General features: G+C 48.9%; 2 protein-coding genes across 2 annotated transcripts in view; one reads left to right on the plus strand and one right to left on the minus strand.

Annotated features, from left to right (window-relative positions):
* LOC144271394 (uncharacterized) overlaps positions 1–15,427 on the minus strand; it is a 75,751-nt gene that overhangs the window by 43,058 nt on the left and 17,266 nt on the right. The window contains 1 exon segment of the mRNA XM_077828770.1: positions 880–1,633. Within this exon segment, the coding sequence (XP_077684896.1) occupies positions 880–1,633 (754 nt within the window).
* Positions 9,273–14,804, plus strand: LOC144269511 (protein mono-ADP-ribosyltransferase TIPARP-like). Its single transcript, XM_077825261.1, has 5 exons — positions 9,273–9,556; positions 10,015–10,186; positions 12,593–12,780; positions 12,868–13,137; positions 14,360–14,804. The coding sequence occupies exons 1-5, from the start codon at positions 9,273–9,275 to the stop codon at positions 14,802–14,804; spliced, it is 1,359 nt and encodes a 452-aa protein (XP_077681387.1).

Raw genomic sequence — 15,427 nt, forward strand, 5'->3', positions numbered from 1 at the left:
GCCAAGCTAGCTACAGAATGAGCCTTTCACAAGCTTTCTTGGCCAGCAACTGCTCAAACTCCTGGATCTGCTCGGTAGCTTTAGCGCACACAGGAGTCTCCTGCCCCCCCAGACCCTCCATTTGCTCTCACCAGCACTCCACCCTTCTGGAGATATTGTGAAGCCATGGAGCCAATTAGAGAAATACTAAGCACATCACAGAACTAATACGTCTTCTCTATTCCTAATTTCTAGGATATCCTGCCACGCTGGATAAACACATCAGCTTGATATTTTTGCTAAAATATATTACAATTTAAATGTTTCGTGGTGGGTCTTCAGTGTTAGCACCCTAACAGAGGAGCAGGGCATCTCTTGGAGTGGTTTCCTGCCTATTTGCCTGCAGATGCAGGCAGTTATTAGCACTATGTTGGGTCACATTCTGAAGTCATTCTTCACAACTGTAAGGGCTACAAACTTAATATAAGTACAGAGAGGAGAACGTAAATTCTGCAAAACTGAGGCATTACCAGCAGGGTGCAAGTTGTGTGCCACAATCTTATAAGCTGCAGGTGTGACCCAGAGCCAAATTACTGCTTGGCATTTTTACCTTCACTTCAAAATAAAATAATTTAAAAAGGAACAAACACCAAAACAAACAGGAAAATTGACCCTGTCATTTCATCACCTGCCAGGTCTGAGATTCCAGACTGATCAATGTCCCAGCACACAGTTCCCTGGCTCTCACCGTGACCCCAAACGTTGCCTGCCATCCCAGGAATGTGTTCCACTCTCCCCTTTGATCCAGTCACCCACACTCCCAATTGCTGCGGATGTTTCATGTGCCTGCATGGCACCATACTTGCCCAGGGACTGTGCTACTGCTGCTTCCTACCACACATGCACTCTCTGATGCGACACTAAGTATGAGTTGCGGCTGAAGCTCTTCCCACACTGCGCACATTTGAAGGGCTTCTCCCCAGTGTGGGTCCTGCGGTGCCGGATCAGGGTGGAGTTGTCGCTGAAGCTCGTCCCACACTCGGAGCACTTGTAGGGTTTCTCTCCTGTGTGCGTCCTGCGGTGCTGGACAAGGTGGGATCTCTGGCTGAAGCTCTTCCCGCACTCGGGACACATGTAGGGCTTCTCTCCCGTGTGGGTCCGGCGGTGGATGATCAGCTTGGAGCTCTCACTGAAGCATTTGTCACAGTCCGTGCACTTGTAGGGCTTCTCGCCTGTGTGCAGTCGCTGGTGCGCGATGAGATTGGAGCTGTCACTGAAGCATTTCCCACACTCGGGGCATTTGTAGGGCTTCTCACCCGTGTGGAAGTTGGCATGTCTGATGAGCCCTGAGTTCTGGTAGAAGTTCCTCCCACATTTTGCACACACATAGGGCCTCTCTCCAGTGTGGTTCCTTTGGTGCTGCACGAGGTGCGTGCTCTGGCTGAAGCTCTTCCCACAGTCTTTGCATTGGTAGGGTCTCTCCCCCGTGTGGATTCTCTGGTGCTGGATAAGGTGTGAGCGCCGGCTGAAGCTTTTCCCGCACTCGGTGCACACATAGGGTTTCTCGCCTGTGTGGATCCGCTGATGGCGGATGAGGTCTGAGCTCCGGTTGAAGCTCTGCCCACATTCAATACAGATGTAAGGCTTCTCGCCCAGGAGAGTTTTCTGGTGAACGATAGTGTCTTTGCGTTTCCTGAAGCCTCTTTCACAACGAGTAGGTTTTTCCTGTCTCTCCTCCGGAGAATGTATCTCCTGCCTCTCACAGGCTTTGTCCTGGTCAGAACTCGGAAAAGCTTCCCTTATGAAAAAGTCTGATAATGTCCCAGGGGCTTCCACTGGCTTGGGACCTTCCTGCTGAGGATCCTCCTCCTCATTTTCATTCATGTTCCCATCACCTGCTGGAACAGAATGAGAATCCAGACATACAGCACCCCCGGCTGTTCCAGTCCTGGGCTCTCCCTCTCTTCACTGTTCTGCCAAAGCATTTCATTTCTGACCTATGCATCCCCTTGCTATTCCTATGGACTCAGAGCTCTGGCACCACACCTCAGTCCTGATCTGCATCTGTGACTGTCCTGCGCTATCTCTCTTCCACTCCCCACATATTTCCTCCAGTAGCCCAGACCCTCAGAGAAAGAGGGCAAGAGCCTGATTCTGTTCTAATTTACACCAGTGTCATTCCAGTGATTTAATCTGAGTTGCCCTGGATTTTCACTGGCGTAAGTGACAGAAGAATCAGTCCCACGGAATCCAGGCTCATGAAGCAGACACCTTGACTGGAAGCAGCCTTCCCTGACATCTCTTATCTCCTTCTCTGAGAAGGATGGGAAAGAATTCCCTTCATGGGTACTGTACACTTCCCCCTGTTCATAAATCCCAATTCACCACTCACTGGTATCATGGGATGTGTTTGGTCCCCCTTGACATCCTTTCACTTGCACAAAGCACTGAGCCTGTCCCCATAAAGACTTTAAAACGAGGGAAGTGACAAAGGGAAAAGGAAGAGAAGACGTAGAATAGTGAAGACAAAGATGAGGGAGGTGAGGGTAGAGAGATGAGACAGAGGCAATAAAAAACAAGAACAAGCTCTGCTGAGGGCACAGAGCAGAAACAAACAGGAGGAAGAGACACAGAAAAAGCAGAGAGGGCTGAATCTTAGGATCCGCACATCAGTGTTCCTAGGCCAATGCGAAACAACCGAGTTTAGCAGTGATCTGCAGGGAAGGATACCTACTAGAGGGACATGCAACAAACCAGCATTTAGTCCTCTCCCCTGCCTCCCCAATTACCTCTCTCCCCAGACAGCTGCCAGCATTTGGGGCTACAACAAGAATAAATCCCCAGGCGACTCTCAGGTAGGGTGACCAGATGTCCCGATTTTATACAGCCAGTACCGATTTTAGGGTCTTTTTCTTATATAGGCTCCTATTCTGCTCCCCCCAGTCCCGATTTTTCACATTTGCTGTCTGGTCACCCTTCTCGCAGGCAACCCACATGCCGCTATTTAGCCCCACCCTTTGTGAAAGTGGAAGGGGGAGCCTGCCGGGTTGTAGCCGCACAGACCCCTGGGCGCTGGCTGGTTTGATTTGTCTTTCCTTTCTCAGGCACAGCCCAGCCTTGCCAGCCCCTTTCTGCTGCAGCCCGGCCTCCCCGGGCAGCAATCTCTTGCCTCTCCGCTGTGGCTGTCTCCCCCACGTCCCCTGGAGCTGCATTTCCACCCGCTCCCCATTATGGTTGGCGCCCCCATCCCTGACTCACCTCTCCCACTGGCAGCAAAGAGGTGTATTTTATTCCCTTATGCTCTCTGGCAGGGGCGGGGGGGGGTCATTGGAAGCAGGGACTCAGGCACTTTGGACACTAGCTGCTCCCCCAGCCCCCAGGCTCAGACAACAGGCTGCAGGGTAATGGGCTGCTGGGAATAGGAAGTCCCTTCTTTCTGGAGTCCGCCAGCCTCCCCCGACCTGTCCCCCTGCCTGTAAATACTTCCTGCTTCTTCAGCGGGCGCTGGGCGAGCCGCCGCGCTCTATGGTTGTAACCCTTCCATCCCCAAGGCGAGGGGCCGGCGGGGACTGCCAACCCCGGGCCCCCCAGAATCCGCGCGCGCGCGCGCAAGGCTGGCTGTTTTGCACGCGAGATTTTAAAGAAAAAAAAACAAGTCAGATTTGCACGGGGTTTGTTTGATCCCGGAGAGGGCATCGACCTTTTGTTTGTGGGCAGTTCAGGAAAATCACCAGCACGATACCTAAAATACACTGGGGAGAAGGGGTGGGCAGTCTCCCTTTCACGTCTGACCAATGCCTCTCTGTGCAGGGAGGGCTGGGACAATTTGTATAGTGGGGGTGCTGAGAGCCATTGAATGAAACTGCAAACCTTGTTTGTGATGGAAACCACTTCCAGGCAGGGGGTGCTGCTGCACCCCTAGTTCCAGCACCTATGTCCCTGTGCATTCTTCCCAAGCCTCTCTTCCGCTCCTGTCCAGGGGACTTTCACTAGCTTTCCCCTGCCTCTCTGCTGCTCTCTTTCTTGCCTGGACACTGGCCCCTAGCCAGGTACCTTAACTTAGAGGTTGTCCCCTGAGTAGCTCTCTCTGCCAAGGGAGACATTGCCAGCAGCTTTCCCTGGCCCTGCCTCCTGCTCAAGCCTTTCCTTCCAAAGTACACAGCCTCTCTCCGTCCCCTGCCTTCTCCCTCCTCAAAACAGTCACGGGCCAGCTCCATCCCCTGACACCCTGGGCTGTGCCTCTCAGGACACTGTCTGTGCCCTGTTAGTCCAGCAGCTGGAGAGGTGGAAAGAGACAAGCACCAGTGGGCTGGAGCTGGCTCGCTGTGGGTTGGAGAGGTGCATACACTCCTGATGGGGTGACCAGATGTCCCGATTTTATAGGGACAGTCCCGATATTTGGGGCTTTTTCTTATATAGGTGCCTATTACCCCCCACCTCCTGTCCCGATTTTTCACACTTTCTGTCTGTCTGGGCCGAGTCTTTGCAGGGCGGGGTCCTCTTTCATGCAGGCGAGCGGTGCTCGCCTTGTTGCCGAAGAAGGGAGACCTCCGCGATTTACGAAATTGGCGTCCCGTCTCGCTCTTAGCACGGACTACAAAATCGTAGCGAAAGCAATCTCGCTGCGGCTAGGGTCCGTGATGGCGGACGCGATCCACCCAGACCAGACCTACACTGTCCCGGGCCACAGCATTTTTGACAACCTATTTCTAGTCCGAGACCTTTTGGAACTCAGGCGTAGAGAAGGTCTGTCGTTCACCCTCCTGTCTCTTGATCAGGAGAAGGCATTCGATTGAGTGGACCATGGGTACCTCCTGGGCACTCTGCAGGCGTTTGGATTCGGACCTCAGTTTGTGAGTTTTCTCTGGGTGCTGTACACTTCCGCGGAATGTCTGGTTAGGCTCAACTGGACCCTGACCGAACCGGTCAGCTTCGGGCGAGGAGTACGGCAGGCGTGCCCCCTCTCAGGCCAGGTGTACGCTCTGGCGATCGAGCCCTTCCTCTGTCTTCTCCGAAGGAGGTTGACAGGGTTGGTGCTGCGGGAGCCGGAGTTGCGGCTGGTCCTGTCGGCATACGCTGATGATGTGCTCCTCGTGGTCCAGGACCTGGGCGACTTGGTGCGGGTGTAGGCTTGCCAGGCCATCTATTCGGCAGCCTCCTCCGCCCGAGTCAACTGGGTCAAGAGCTCTGGCTTGGCGGTAGGGGACTGGCAGCAGGTGAGCTCCCTCCCACCCGTGCTTCAGACCATCCGGTGGAGCACGGGTCCGCTGTTCTACCTAGGCGTTTACCTTTCTGCCATGCACCCTTCTCCACCGGAGAACTGGCAAAATTTAGAAGGCGGGGTGACAGAGCAGCTCCGGAAATGGACGAGGCTACTCCGATGTCTCTCCCTCCGAGGGAGAGCACTCGTGCTTAACCAACTAGTCCTGTCCATGCTCTGGTACCTGCTCAACATCCTGGTCCCGGCCCCGGGTTTCCTGACCAACCTCCGGACATCGATTCTAGATTTGTCATATTAATTTGTTGAAACCCTGGAAGGTACAGGAAAGCCTTTTCATCCACCCCAGGGAGGGAGAAGAGGATCTGGGGCCTCAACTCTCTAACCCAGCTGAAGGGTGGGGATAAAGGAGCTAATTTAGGAGAGAGACTTAAAATGGAACAGGTGGGTTTCTGGAAATAATCTAGTCTTTTTAATTAATGTTGAATTAAATAAACCCACTTCTGAAGAAAGGGACTGAAATTCTGCTGCTGTTGGGAGCCATATTGAGTGCCCTGGCTGGTGAATTGGGCCCCACTGTCTTACAGACTCTGTCATCTTGCTCCTCCTACAGCAGCTCCCCCTTTGGATGGCCCTGAACACTTCAAATGCTTGTAGATGTCTTATCTTTTCTTTGTTTAGTCCAGTGACACATAAAGTCAACATTTACCCAATAGAATGAAATGGAATTTCAGTAAACAAGAGAAAGAAAAGGTACAAATTAGGTGCAAAATTCTTCTTTGTTCTTGTTTGTTTGTGTGTTCTGTCTCGTGTTTCACAACAGTTTGGCTTTTTGCATGTTCTGATTTTTTTCCCTCAGAATATTTTTCTCAGCAAAATTGTTCAGCTTTGAATTGGGATACTTTCAAAAATGAAAGCTTTGATTTTGATATAATCTCACCATGTGTCTGAGCTGACCCAATCAAAACTGGCATTTTAATAAAAACAAAACGAAGCGTGGGAAAAATACTTTGAAGAACAAGCAACAGGTTACACTTTTTATTTAAAGTTTGCTTTGAATTTTTAAAATGTAATATTTCAAAAGAATATTTGAAAAAAAATAACTTGGATATTTGATATAAAAAATCTTTTGCTCAAAAAATTCTGACTATCTTTAAACGTGACTTGTTTTTCTTTCTTTTTTGCTTATAACTTCACTTGGTGAAAATATTAATTTAATTCTTTGGTGTTGTCTGTCTTTTAAAATAACTACAAAAAAACTAGAATGTTCAGAAGAAATTTCACATGCCTGTAGTTAATGTCTTCATTTTACTGTTTGCCTTGATACAAGATAAACTTCCTCATTGCACTATTTGCCTAGATATAAGATGAAGGGATAGATTTTCAAAGGATTATATGGCATTTTGATCCTAGCCTACTTCCCATTGACTTCCAATGGGAATTAGGCACCTAAATATGTTTACACATCCTGCAGAAGTGAGCCTCCCATCCTGGGCTGTCAGACTTGGGTTAGGGGGCAATAGCTGTGTAGACATTGCTTTGACTTTGCAGGTCAGGCTGGAACTCTGAAGCCTAGGGATGGAGTGGGCTGTCGACCTGGCCCGGGAGGCTCACTTCTGTGTATTGTCTAGACATACCCTAAGTGTGCCTTTGAAAATCTGTCCTAAACACCTTCATTTTGCTGTCTGGGGGAATTTGTGAAGAAAGCTGTTCTGTGGTCGCTTTAAAATACATTCCTCTAAAAAAATCCATTCTTATTTGTAATTACATTCTAAATAAATAATATTTTTATACCAATATAATTATTTTTCTGTCATGATCTGATGCTCTCAGCGCCTCTGATACTCAATACTGGGTCAGCTCTGGCCTGCTTATGGTATCTCTCAAGCCTGGAGGAAGGAAGATGGACACCTTCAATGGGAGTGGGCAGGGTGGAGACTCCAGCACTGTTGGGGGAAGATAAGTTGGCACTCCAGTGGTAAGAGGGGGAAATTCTAGCCACCAGGGATAGTGGCTATTACAGTGGAAAAACAGTAAGTAAACCAATCTGCTATGTGGTAAAACACAGGGAAATGAATCCTGTTGGGAGAGCAATGGGAATATGAGTTAGAATGACACCTAGGTGAACAGACTCCCAGTGGGGTAGTTCATGTGTGCATATGCATTGCTATATTGCTGTCTGCAGGGTTGTAGCCATGTTGGTCCCAGGACATTAGAAAGACAAGGTGGGTGAAGTAATATCTTTTATAGGACCACCTTCTGCTGGAGAGAGAGAGACAAGCTTTCAATCTTACACAGAGCTCTTCTTTAAGTCTGAAGAAGATCTTCGTAAGCTCAAAATCTTGTCTCTTTCAGCAATAGAAGTTGTCCCAAGAAAATATATTACCTCATCCACCTTGTCTCTCTTGTTATATTGCTGTCATTCCCAAAAGACCCGATTGGGATTAGGGACCTTTCGTGGGAGGTGCTGTGAAAGCACATAGGAAGACAGTCCCTGTTGCAAGGAACTTACAACAAAGTTGCAGGAGTGCCACTGTGGAAGGATTGAGTGACTTGGAGGGAAACAGGTTGACTCTTGGATAGGGGCTTTGCCGGTCACTGTATGCAGAGGGGTGGCATGAGACACAGGGCTGGTCTACACCCAGCTGTACAAACTGGGTTGACAAGTATCCCTGGCCTGGGGACGAGCATGGAATGCCAGGGCTGACTGTTCAACTGCCATGAGGGTTTAACGCCTGGTTTATTCCAGAGGCAGAGATAGGAGGAGGCTGAGCCCTGGGTTGGTCAGCGTGTAACTCTCCCAAACCAGCTCGCCCCAGGAGTTAGTGAGGAGGATCAAAGAATCTCAGAGAGGGACTGGAGACCGACTAAATTAACTTCTCCCACCCCCACTGCCCTGGACTGAATTTCCCACTTACCCTCAGAAACATGGGGGTGGGGATAGGGGATATCAGGCCAGGGTAGAGCTTGGATCCCACTGCGATAGGTAAAGCTCAGGAGAGGATGATCCCATGAGAAGAGCAGTGTTTGTTTGTAGGGCACGAAGCCCTGGGAAGGGGCTCTGTAACAGGTGTATGGGTGTTGAGGTCTAGGATCCAGATTCTGGTCCCCGCCCTAACCACTGTATGCCCTTAGGGCTGTGTATAGGGGCTGTGATGGACGAGGGAGCATTCTCCTAGTGCAGGCTCTGGTGTAGGGGCTGTGCTGGAAGTGGGAGGGGTGGGAGGATTCTGGGCTCCAGGATTGTTGGGGTAAATGATAGCAGCTGCTAGGATTCCTCTACTTTGTGCTGAGGGCCATTCCATTCCCTATAACTATGCTTTCTGTAAACAACACCTCTCCGGAGGCACAGCCCAGAATCTAGACCTAGGGATCCGGAAACAGAGCAGCTTCATGCCTCCAGGAGTTGGATTCCTGCAAAAGTCTGGAATCCACTTCCCCCTAGAGAAAGTGAGAAGAAGAAACTAGAGACAGACACTACACATAAATCTGAACAGGAACCTTTAGGTGGCGGGAAAGTCTAGAGAGAGCAAGTACAAGAGAATCAGAGGAGTATCTTACTCCCCTTTACTGCACCAGCTGCTGGTTTTATTCTGACAGGAGATGATGGCTATCTGAGGAAGGGCAAGGAGGAGATATCCCTGAGGCTCACATAGTAGGAAAGGTTTGCCATTGGGGAGAAAGTCCTGGGGACATGGGCTACAGCTGGGGAGGGCAGAAAATGCAAAAGACAAATGCCCAGTTATTGGGGGATCTGCCCCAGATCCTCAAAGTTATTTACGTGCCTAAGTCCCATTGATTTCAATGGCAGTTGATTTCAATGGCATCTAAATACCTGTGAAGATGAGGTCCAATGTGCCTGCATTGAGAAGCACTAAAGAAAGTTGTCCTGTGTAGGAAGCTCTACATTCAGGGCAGTTTCCTGCCTCACTACATTTCCCCATTTTTCTCCCAGGAGTTGGGTTCCTCCAAAGAACTGAACTTCTCTTTACATCTCCACTTCCCTTAAGATCTCAGAGCTTCTTCAGCCAGTGGGAAACCAGTTCCTAAGAACACAAACAGCATTGTCTTCTCAATGGATTTACAGAATAAGAGGAAATCTCCAGAGCACCTAGCCAATGAAGATGGGGCCCAGCTCCATATCCATCAGGCAGACGGGATCAGAATTTGTGACCACTTCCTCCTTGGAAACTGTCCTGAAGGAGCTGGCTGCCCACTCCACCACACTCGCTATCCCTACCACTGGCAGTTAAGGCAGAGTGACAACAAAGCCTGGCAGAGTTTGAGTGACTCAGCTCAGCGGCACCTGGAAAATCTTTACTGCAATGTTAACAAAAGTCATGCTAATTTTTTGGACAAGTAAGTGATGGAAAAATTCCAGCCCCAGCATTTCCCAGCAGGAGATGCTATAAAGAACAGCACAAGAGAACTAACTGCAGTGAGGTCACTTCAACACAGGTCCTAGCCTTGTAGAGTAGGAGACAAGGAAAGCAATGGGGCAGATGTTCTAGTTGTTCTGGCACAGGTTGTCTTCCCTTACTGGAGGAACTCCAGGGAATGGCGAAGGGGCTCCAGCTGTGGCGAGCTCCCTCCCAGCTATGCTCCAATACTAGCCACTCTCAGCTGGAGGTGCTGAACAGAATGGTAGCATTGGCTGTGAGGAGTACATAGTTTCTCCAGTCCCAGTCTCTCCCAGTGGAGGGCATTATAGGGGATGGTGGAGGAGTAGTGCCTTAGGGAGATCACCGCTACTGCAGGCTCACTCTCCCAGTGGTACGCATGCTTGTAACTATTTATTTATTTATTTTTCCTCATAGCAATAATTCTTCTGGGAAACTTGCCCTGACCTCCTTGGAAGTGATAACCTCTGAGACCTATGACAAAGCGAGGCGTCTTTCCAACACCTGCGATCCACAGCAGAACCCCCATTTCCCCACACAGTGGGCAGTGTTTTGGAAAAATGGTGATAAATGGATAAAATACAAGGAGGTGAGGGAAAGAGGATGAGGCCTCACGGTATGATGTTCTGGCTGGTGTCTTTCATGCGAGCTGTCTCCTCAAATAATGCTTCACTGCAATAAATGCAATTACACAGGGTCGGTGATGGGGGTAACTGCAGAAAGGCTCATCCAGCCACCAGGAGCTGCAGGAGAGAAAGCTGTTGTGTTGACTCTAGTGTGAGACTGAAGAGGCCAAGAGTTTGTGGCATACACATAGAGAAGTTAAATAAAAGCATAAATACTCTTACTGGAAGGTTGCAATCAAACACTGCTTTATTTCTTAGAATTCAGAATGATAACAAAAAATAACCCCAGACAGAGAGACACAAAGCTGTCCTTCTACAGACTGGCTGCTGCTAGACCCAGACTGCATGCACCCCTACAAAGCCCCATAGCCAGGGGCTGGGCAGACATTGCCTTCAGTTCCCCTCCCCTCCTTTGGTAGATCAAAGGGCTGCCCAAGCAGACCCTGCCTCTTCAGTGGGGGGTGGGAGGATGGGCAGGAAAGCCAAGACCCAGGCGGCCACTTCCTTCTCCTTCCCTTTACCCTTCAGCAGCTGTAACAGTTGTAGGGTGTTTATCCCATGTGTCCCACATACACCTGGACTAGCACATAAATGGTGCGAAGGTGGGCTGTTCCCAGCCTCTGCTACCCCCACAGCTGCTGCTTATCAATCTCTGGGAGTGCCTGCTTGCCTCCTCCCTCTCTTCTTGCTGAGTATCGGGGGAGGAGACATTAGTGCTGGTCCTGACCTTATTAATGCAGGATATTGAGGGTGAGGAGTGCTTGATGCTGTCCTGTCCTACCTCCTGCTGTTGTTTTGGGGGAAGAAGAAAGGGGCTGGTACAGACACCTCCTTCTCCAGAGCTGCTGAGGAGTTTCTCACTGTGGACTCTTCCTGAGGGATTCCTAAGGGGGCTCTTTCTCAGAGTCCAGGGACTGGGTTTACATTAGCTAGTGGAGGAGAGCTTCCAGAAGCCCCTAAATCTTCCCTCCCACAATTACTCTTAAATCATATTTATATTGCGTATTTCTAACTATGGCCTCACTCTTTTCAAAGCAAGGGTCAGGGGTACAACAACCCTCTCACTGTAGAGAGGGTGACTGGAAGCGTTGACGGCAGACAGAAGAGAGCAGTGGGCTGAGAACTAAGGCTTGTGGGATTCCGGGCACAAGGGGCCATGCCACAAAGGGGTAGCTGTCATCAGTGAGAGGGCAAGAGCACAACTCCATGGATAGGAGTGGAACCATGACAGGAGGGAACCAGAGATGTCTGCATAGCTATGAACACTGTTCAGGAGAATACAGCTCTACAATGTTAAATGTTGCTCTGACAATACGGCTGATGAAAGCATATGCAGCAGAAATTAGGGTGTTTTGGAGGGTGGGTAGGTTTTTTTGCTGCCTAGAGAGGAGTTGCTCTTCTGCTCTAGCCAGAGGGAAACCCAGATAAAAAATAGGCAAAGATGTTCTTGAGTAAGGCCATGTCTACACTACAGAGCTTACAGCTGCACAGCTGTACCAATGCAACTGCGCTGCTGTAAGGTCTCTTGTGTAGCTGCTCTATGCCAATAGGCGAGAGCTCTCCCATCAACAAAATTAAACCATCTCCAATGAGTGGGGGGTAGCTATGCCGGCGAAACTTATGTCGTTCGGGGGATGCTTTTTTCACACCCCTGAGCGACATAAGTTTTGCCAATATAAATTGTAGTGTAGACATGGCCGATGAGATGGTTGGAGAGATGAGTGCAGATTTCTTCAGCAGTTTGCTGAGAAAGGGAAGGTTAGAGACAGGGCAGAGGTTGGAGTGCGAGGGCCAAGAAAGTGTTGTGTAAGTCTTGGTCTATGCCTAAAACATAGGTTGACCTAGTTACATCACCCAGGAGGTGTTAAAAATACACCCTCCTGAGAGACTTAGTGAAGCCAGCCTAAGCCCTGGTGTAGACACCAGTAGGCTGACAGACCAATTCTGCTCTCAAGGGGGTGGATTTACTACAGTGACAGAAAACCCCTTCTTTGCTATAACAAGTGTCTACACTGAAGAGGGGTTACTGCAGCACCGCAGACGTGCCACTGTAGCACTTGTAGTGCAGACATACCCTAAGAAGGGGACGGATGAAGACAGATTTGAAAGTGTTGGGGAAATTAGCAAAAGCAAAGGAATGATGATAATAGGAGAGAGCCATGACTAAAGGAGAAGCAAGTGGGTGAAGAGAGACTGAGCATCCATATGCAGAATGACTGCCCTCAAGCACCCAGAAAGCGTGGGGTGGCCTTTCTCCAATGAAAGGCTAGAGTGCTATTGAGGGAGCATTGTGGAGGCCCACCTGATTTTTTCCTTTATCCTGTTTATCCTAACATCATATCTCCACCTCTTATTCTCTCTGTGCTCAGCCCATCTGCAGTGATCTCCTCACTGCCTTTGAGGAGGACAAGGAACTCCACAACTTCGAGCTCTGGGGCAAGCACTACAGCGTGGATTTGAAGAGGTTTGTGCAACATAACATGGAACGGGGATACGTTCGCCACATCCAGCGCAGGCCTTCCTACCGATCACTCCTCGATATGATGCCATACCTGCAGTAAGTGACTCTACTGGCAACAATGTTCCTACAGGCATTTCAACAGCATGTGGGAAAATAAATGTTCCCCTCTTGTTATCTCCTTAGGATGATCCCAAGTAAAGCCAGTATACCCTCCTGTCCTACTCCTGCCATCCCTGGGGAAGATCCCATGGATGGTTACTATGGTCCATACCCCGCTGCTTGGATTCCACAGCCATCTGTTGATCAGGCTTTCCTGCAAATGGAGGTGACGCCATCAGAAGCTGCATACCGCTCAACTTGTGTTCTCTTCCACCAGTCTCTTCCAGAGGATGAGGTCCTGGTGCTGGCAATTTATAGGATCCGGAACGAAGATCTCTGGCAAAGATATACCAAGTAAAAAGAGAAGTGGATGTTGTTAGAGACAACAGCCTCGGAGTGTGAATTGCAGTGCTAGTGCTCAGGGTTAAGCATCCCACCATCCTCAGAGGTTGGAAATATGAATGTGGAGCTATAGGGTGTGGCTCCTACACACAGAGGCAGGGACTGTGAATGCCAATGCCAGCAAAGGATAGGAGTGTGAATCCCAGTGCTAGTGCCACAAAACCCATTGTGTTAATAGAGAGTTCCAGCCTCCTAGATACTTACGTGGTCCCCATCACCACAGTATTTGAGCACCTCACTATTTTTAATGTATTGACCCTCACAACATCCCTGTGAGGCAGCCAAGTGCTATTATTCACATTTTATAGATGTGGAACTGAGGCCCTGATCCACAAAGATATTTAGGTTGCTTAGCTTCCACTGATTTCAGTGAAAGTTAGGGGCCTAAATACCTTTGTGGATCTTGGCCTAAACCATTTCCCCAACATCATACAGGAAGTATGTGGCTGAGCAAGTCCAGTCTGAGACTAGCACCTTAAGCACTGGATCATCTTTCTTTCCTTGTGAATAGGAATACTGTTGTCAGTCCTCTAGTCTTTGGTTCCTGCTATGCTCAGAGACTGACAGCAAAAATCTTACTACTATTGCCCTGAACTGTGGGTCCCAGTGCACTAAAGCAAACATATTTGTTCGTTAATAGGTACTTCCTTGTGCATTGGTTGGTTGCTTCATCTATACCAGAGTGCTTATCTGTGCACTGGGTGAATCCTAGTGCCTTGTTGTAGGTACAAATGTGCATATTGATTTGGTGAGTGAACAGTTGTGCATTATGGGGTGGTGCACTCATCTATGAGTGTGTATTGTTGCATGTATCCATCCATGATGGCTTAATTAGCATGTTAAGGCATGGATTTTGTGGGTAGATGTTTATTTGAGCACTTCTGAGCTCTCAGGTTTCAGAGTGGTAGCCGTGTTAGTCTATATCAGCAAAAACAACGAGGAGTCCTTGAGGCACCTTAGAGACTAACAAATTTATTTGTTATTATTGGGAGAGCAAGAGATTGAACCCTAGCTCCCTGGAATTCAAGATTGTGCTACTTATCTTTTGCATAAGTAAGAGTTGAAGTATGGGTGGGAGGGATTACTCTTCCTGGTCTCCCTGTGAACCTTCAGCATCATCCTGTCAGGGCAGAGACTCTAACCTTCTTCTGTTTCTTCTTTGCTCCCAATTCAGCCAGAAAAAATTCATGACTTGGGGAAGAACAAAGCTTGAGAAACAACATCTGGAGAAGCACCTCTTCTTTGGAACCTCAGCCAGAAATGTGGAGCCCATTTGCAAAACAAACTTCAGCCAGTTCCTCCCGGAACAGCACAGCCCTATCTTTGGCCAGGGCATTTATTTCTCATTGAGAGCAGATTATTCAAACAGATACTCCCGTGCAAAGAAAGGTGGGATGCGCTACATGTTCCTGGCCAAGGTTTTGGTGGGCAAGACTGTGGCTGGGAGAGCACATTACCGCCGGCCCCCAGAACAGAAGCCTGGTGGGCAACTCTATGACTCATGTGTCAATAGTGTGAGCAAGCCCCAGGTGTACGTGGCCTTTGACAACTTCCAGTGCTACCCCTACTTTCTTATCCACTACAAGCTCCTCTCTGACCCTGTGGTGCTGTACAGCTGATGACACAAGGAAGAGGGGCTTTTCTCCTCTCTCTGAATCATCCACATAATGACTTCTACCATCAGAGCATGAAGAGGGTTGGTTTTAGCCCTTCACATTCCTTTGACCTATGCTCCTTGTAAAGGATTCTACAAGCTGTTCCTGGGCATACAGAGAGTGCTGGCTGCAAGTGCATGTAGGCTGGGATTTTGAAAGGTGCCTAAAGGAATTAGACACCCAACTCCGATTGAATTAGAATGGAAATTTGGCACCTGACTCCCATTCAAATTCACTGAGAGTTGTATACCCCACTCTTAGAGTGGGATTTTCAGAGGAGCCCTTAATCCTTTCAATATATGGAAAAACATACCCCACTAATTTCCACAGCATTCCTCTACCACCTCCTTGTATTCTCATTGATGATCCCCTCTATTCTTTCCCACAATCCACATTTACCCACCTCTGACTTTACCCTGGTCACCTCCAATTCATTTCACCATCCATCTAAATAAGAATGGCTGTGTAAGATGTCCCCTCTGGATTCCACTAAAAAACTGTTTTGTATATTGGCCAGAAGGAGGCACTGTTGCATGAAATGAAGCCGTTCTTTCTCATCCTGATCTCTGGAGGGTCTTGTGGACCAT

Source organism: Eretmochelys imbricata, chromosome 1 (assembly GCF_965152235.1).
Source record: "Eretmochelys imbricata isolate rEreImb1 chromosome 1, rEreImb1.hap1, whole genome shotgun sequence".
NCBI lineage: Eukaryota > Metazoa > Chordata > Testudines > Cheloniidae > Eretmochelys > Eretmochelys imbricata.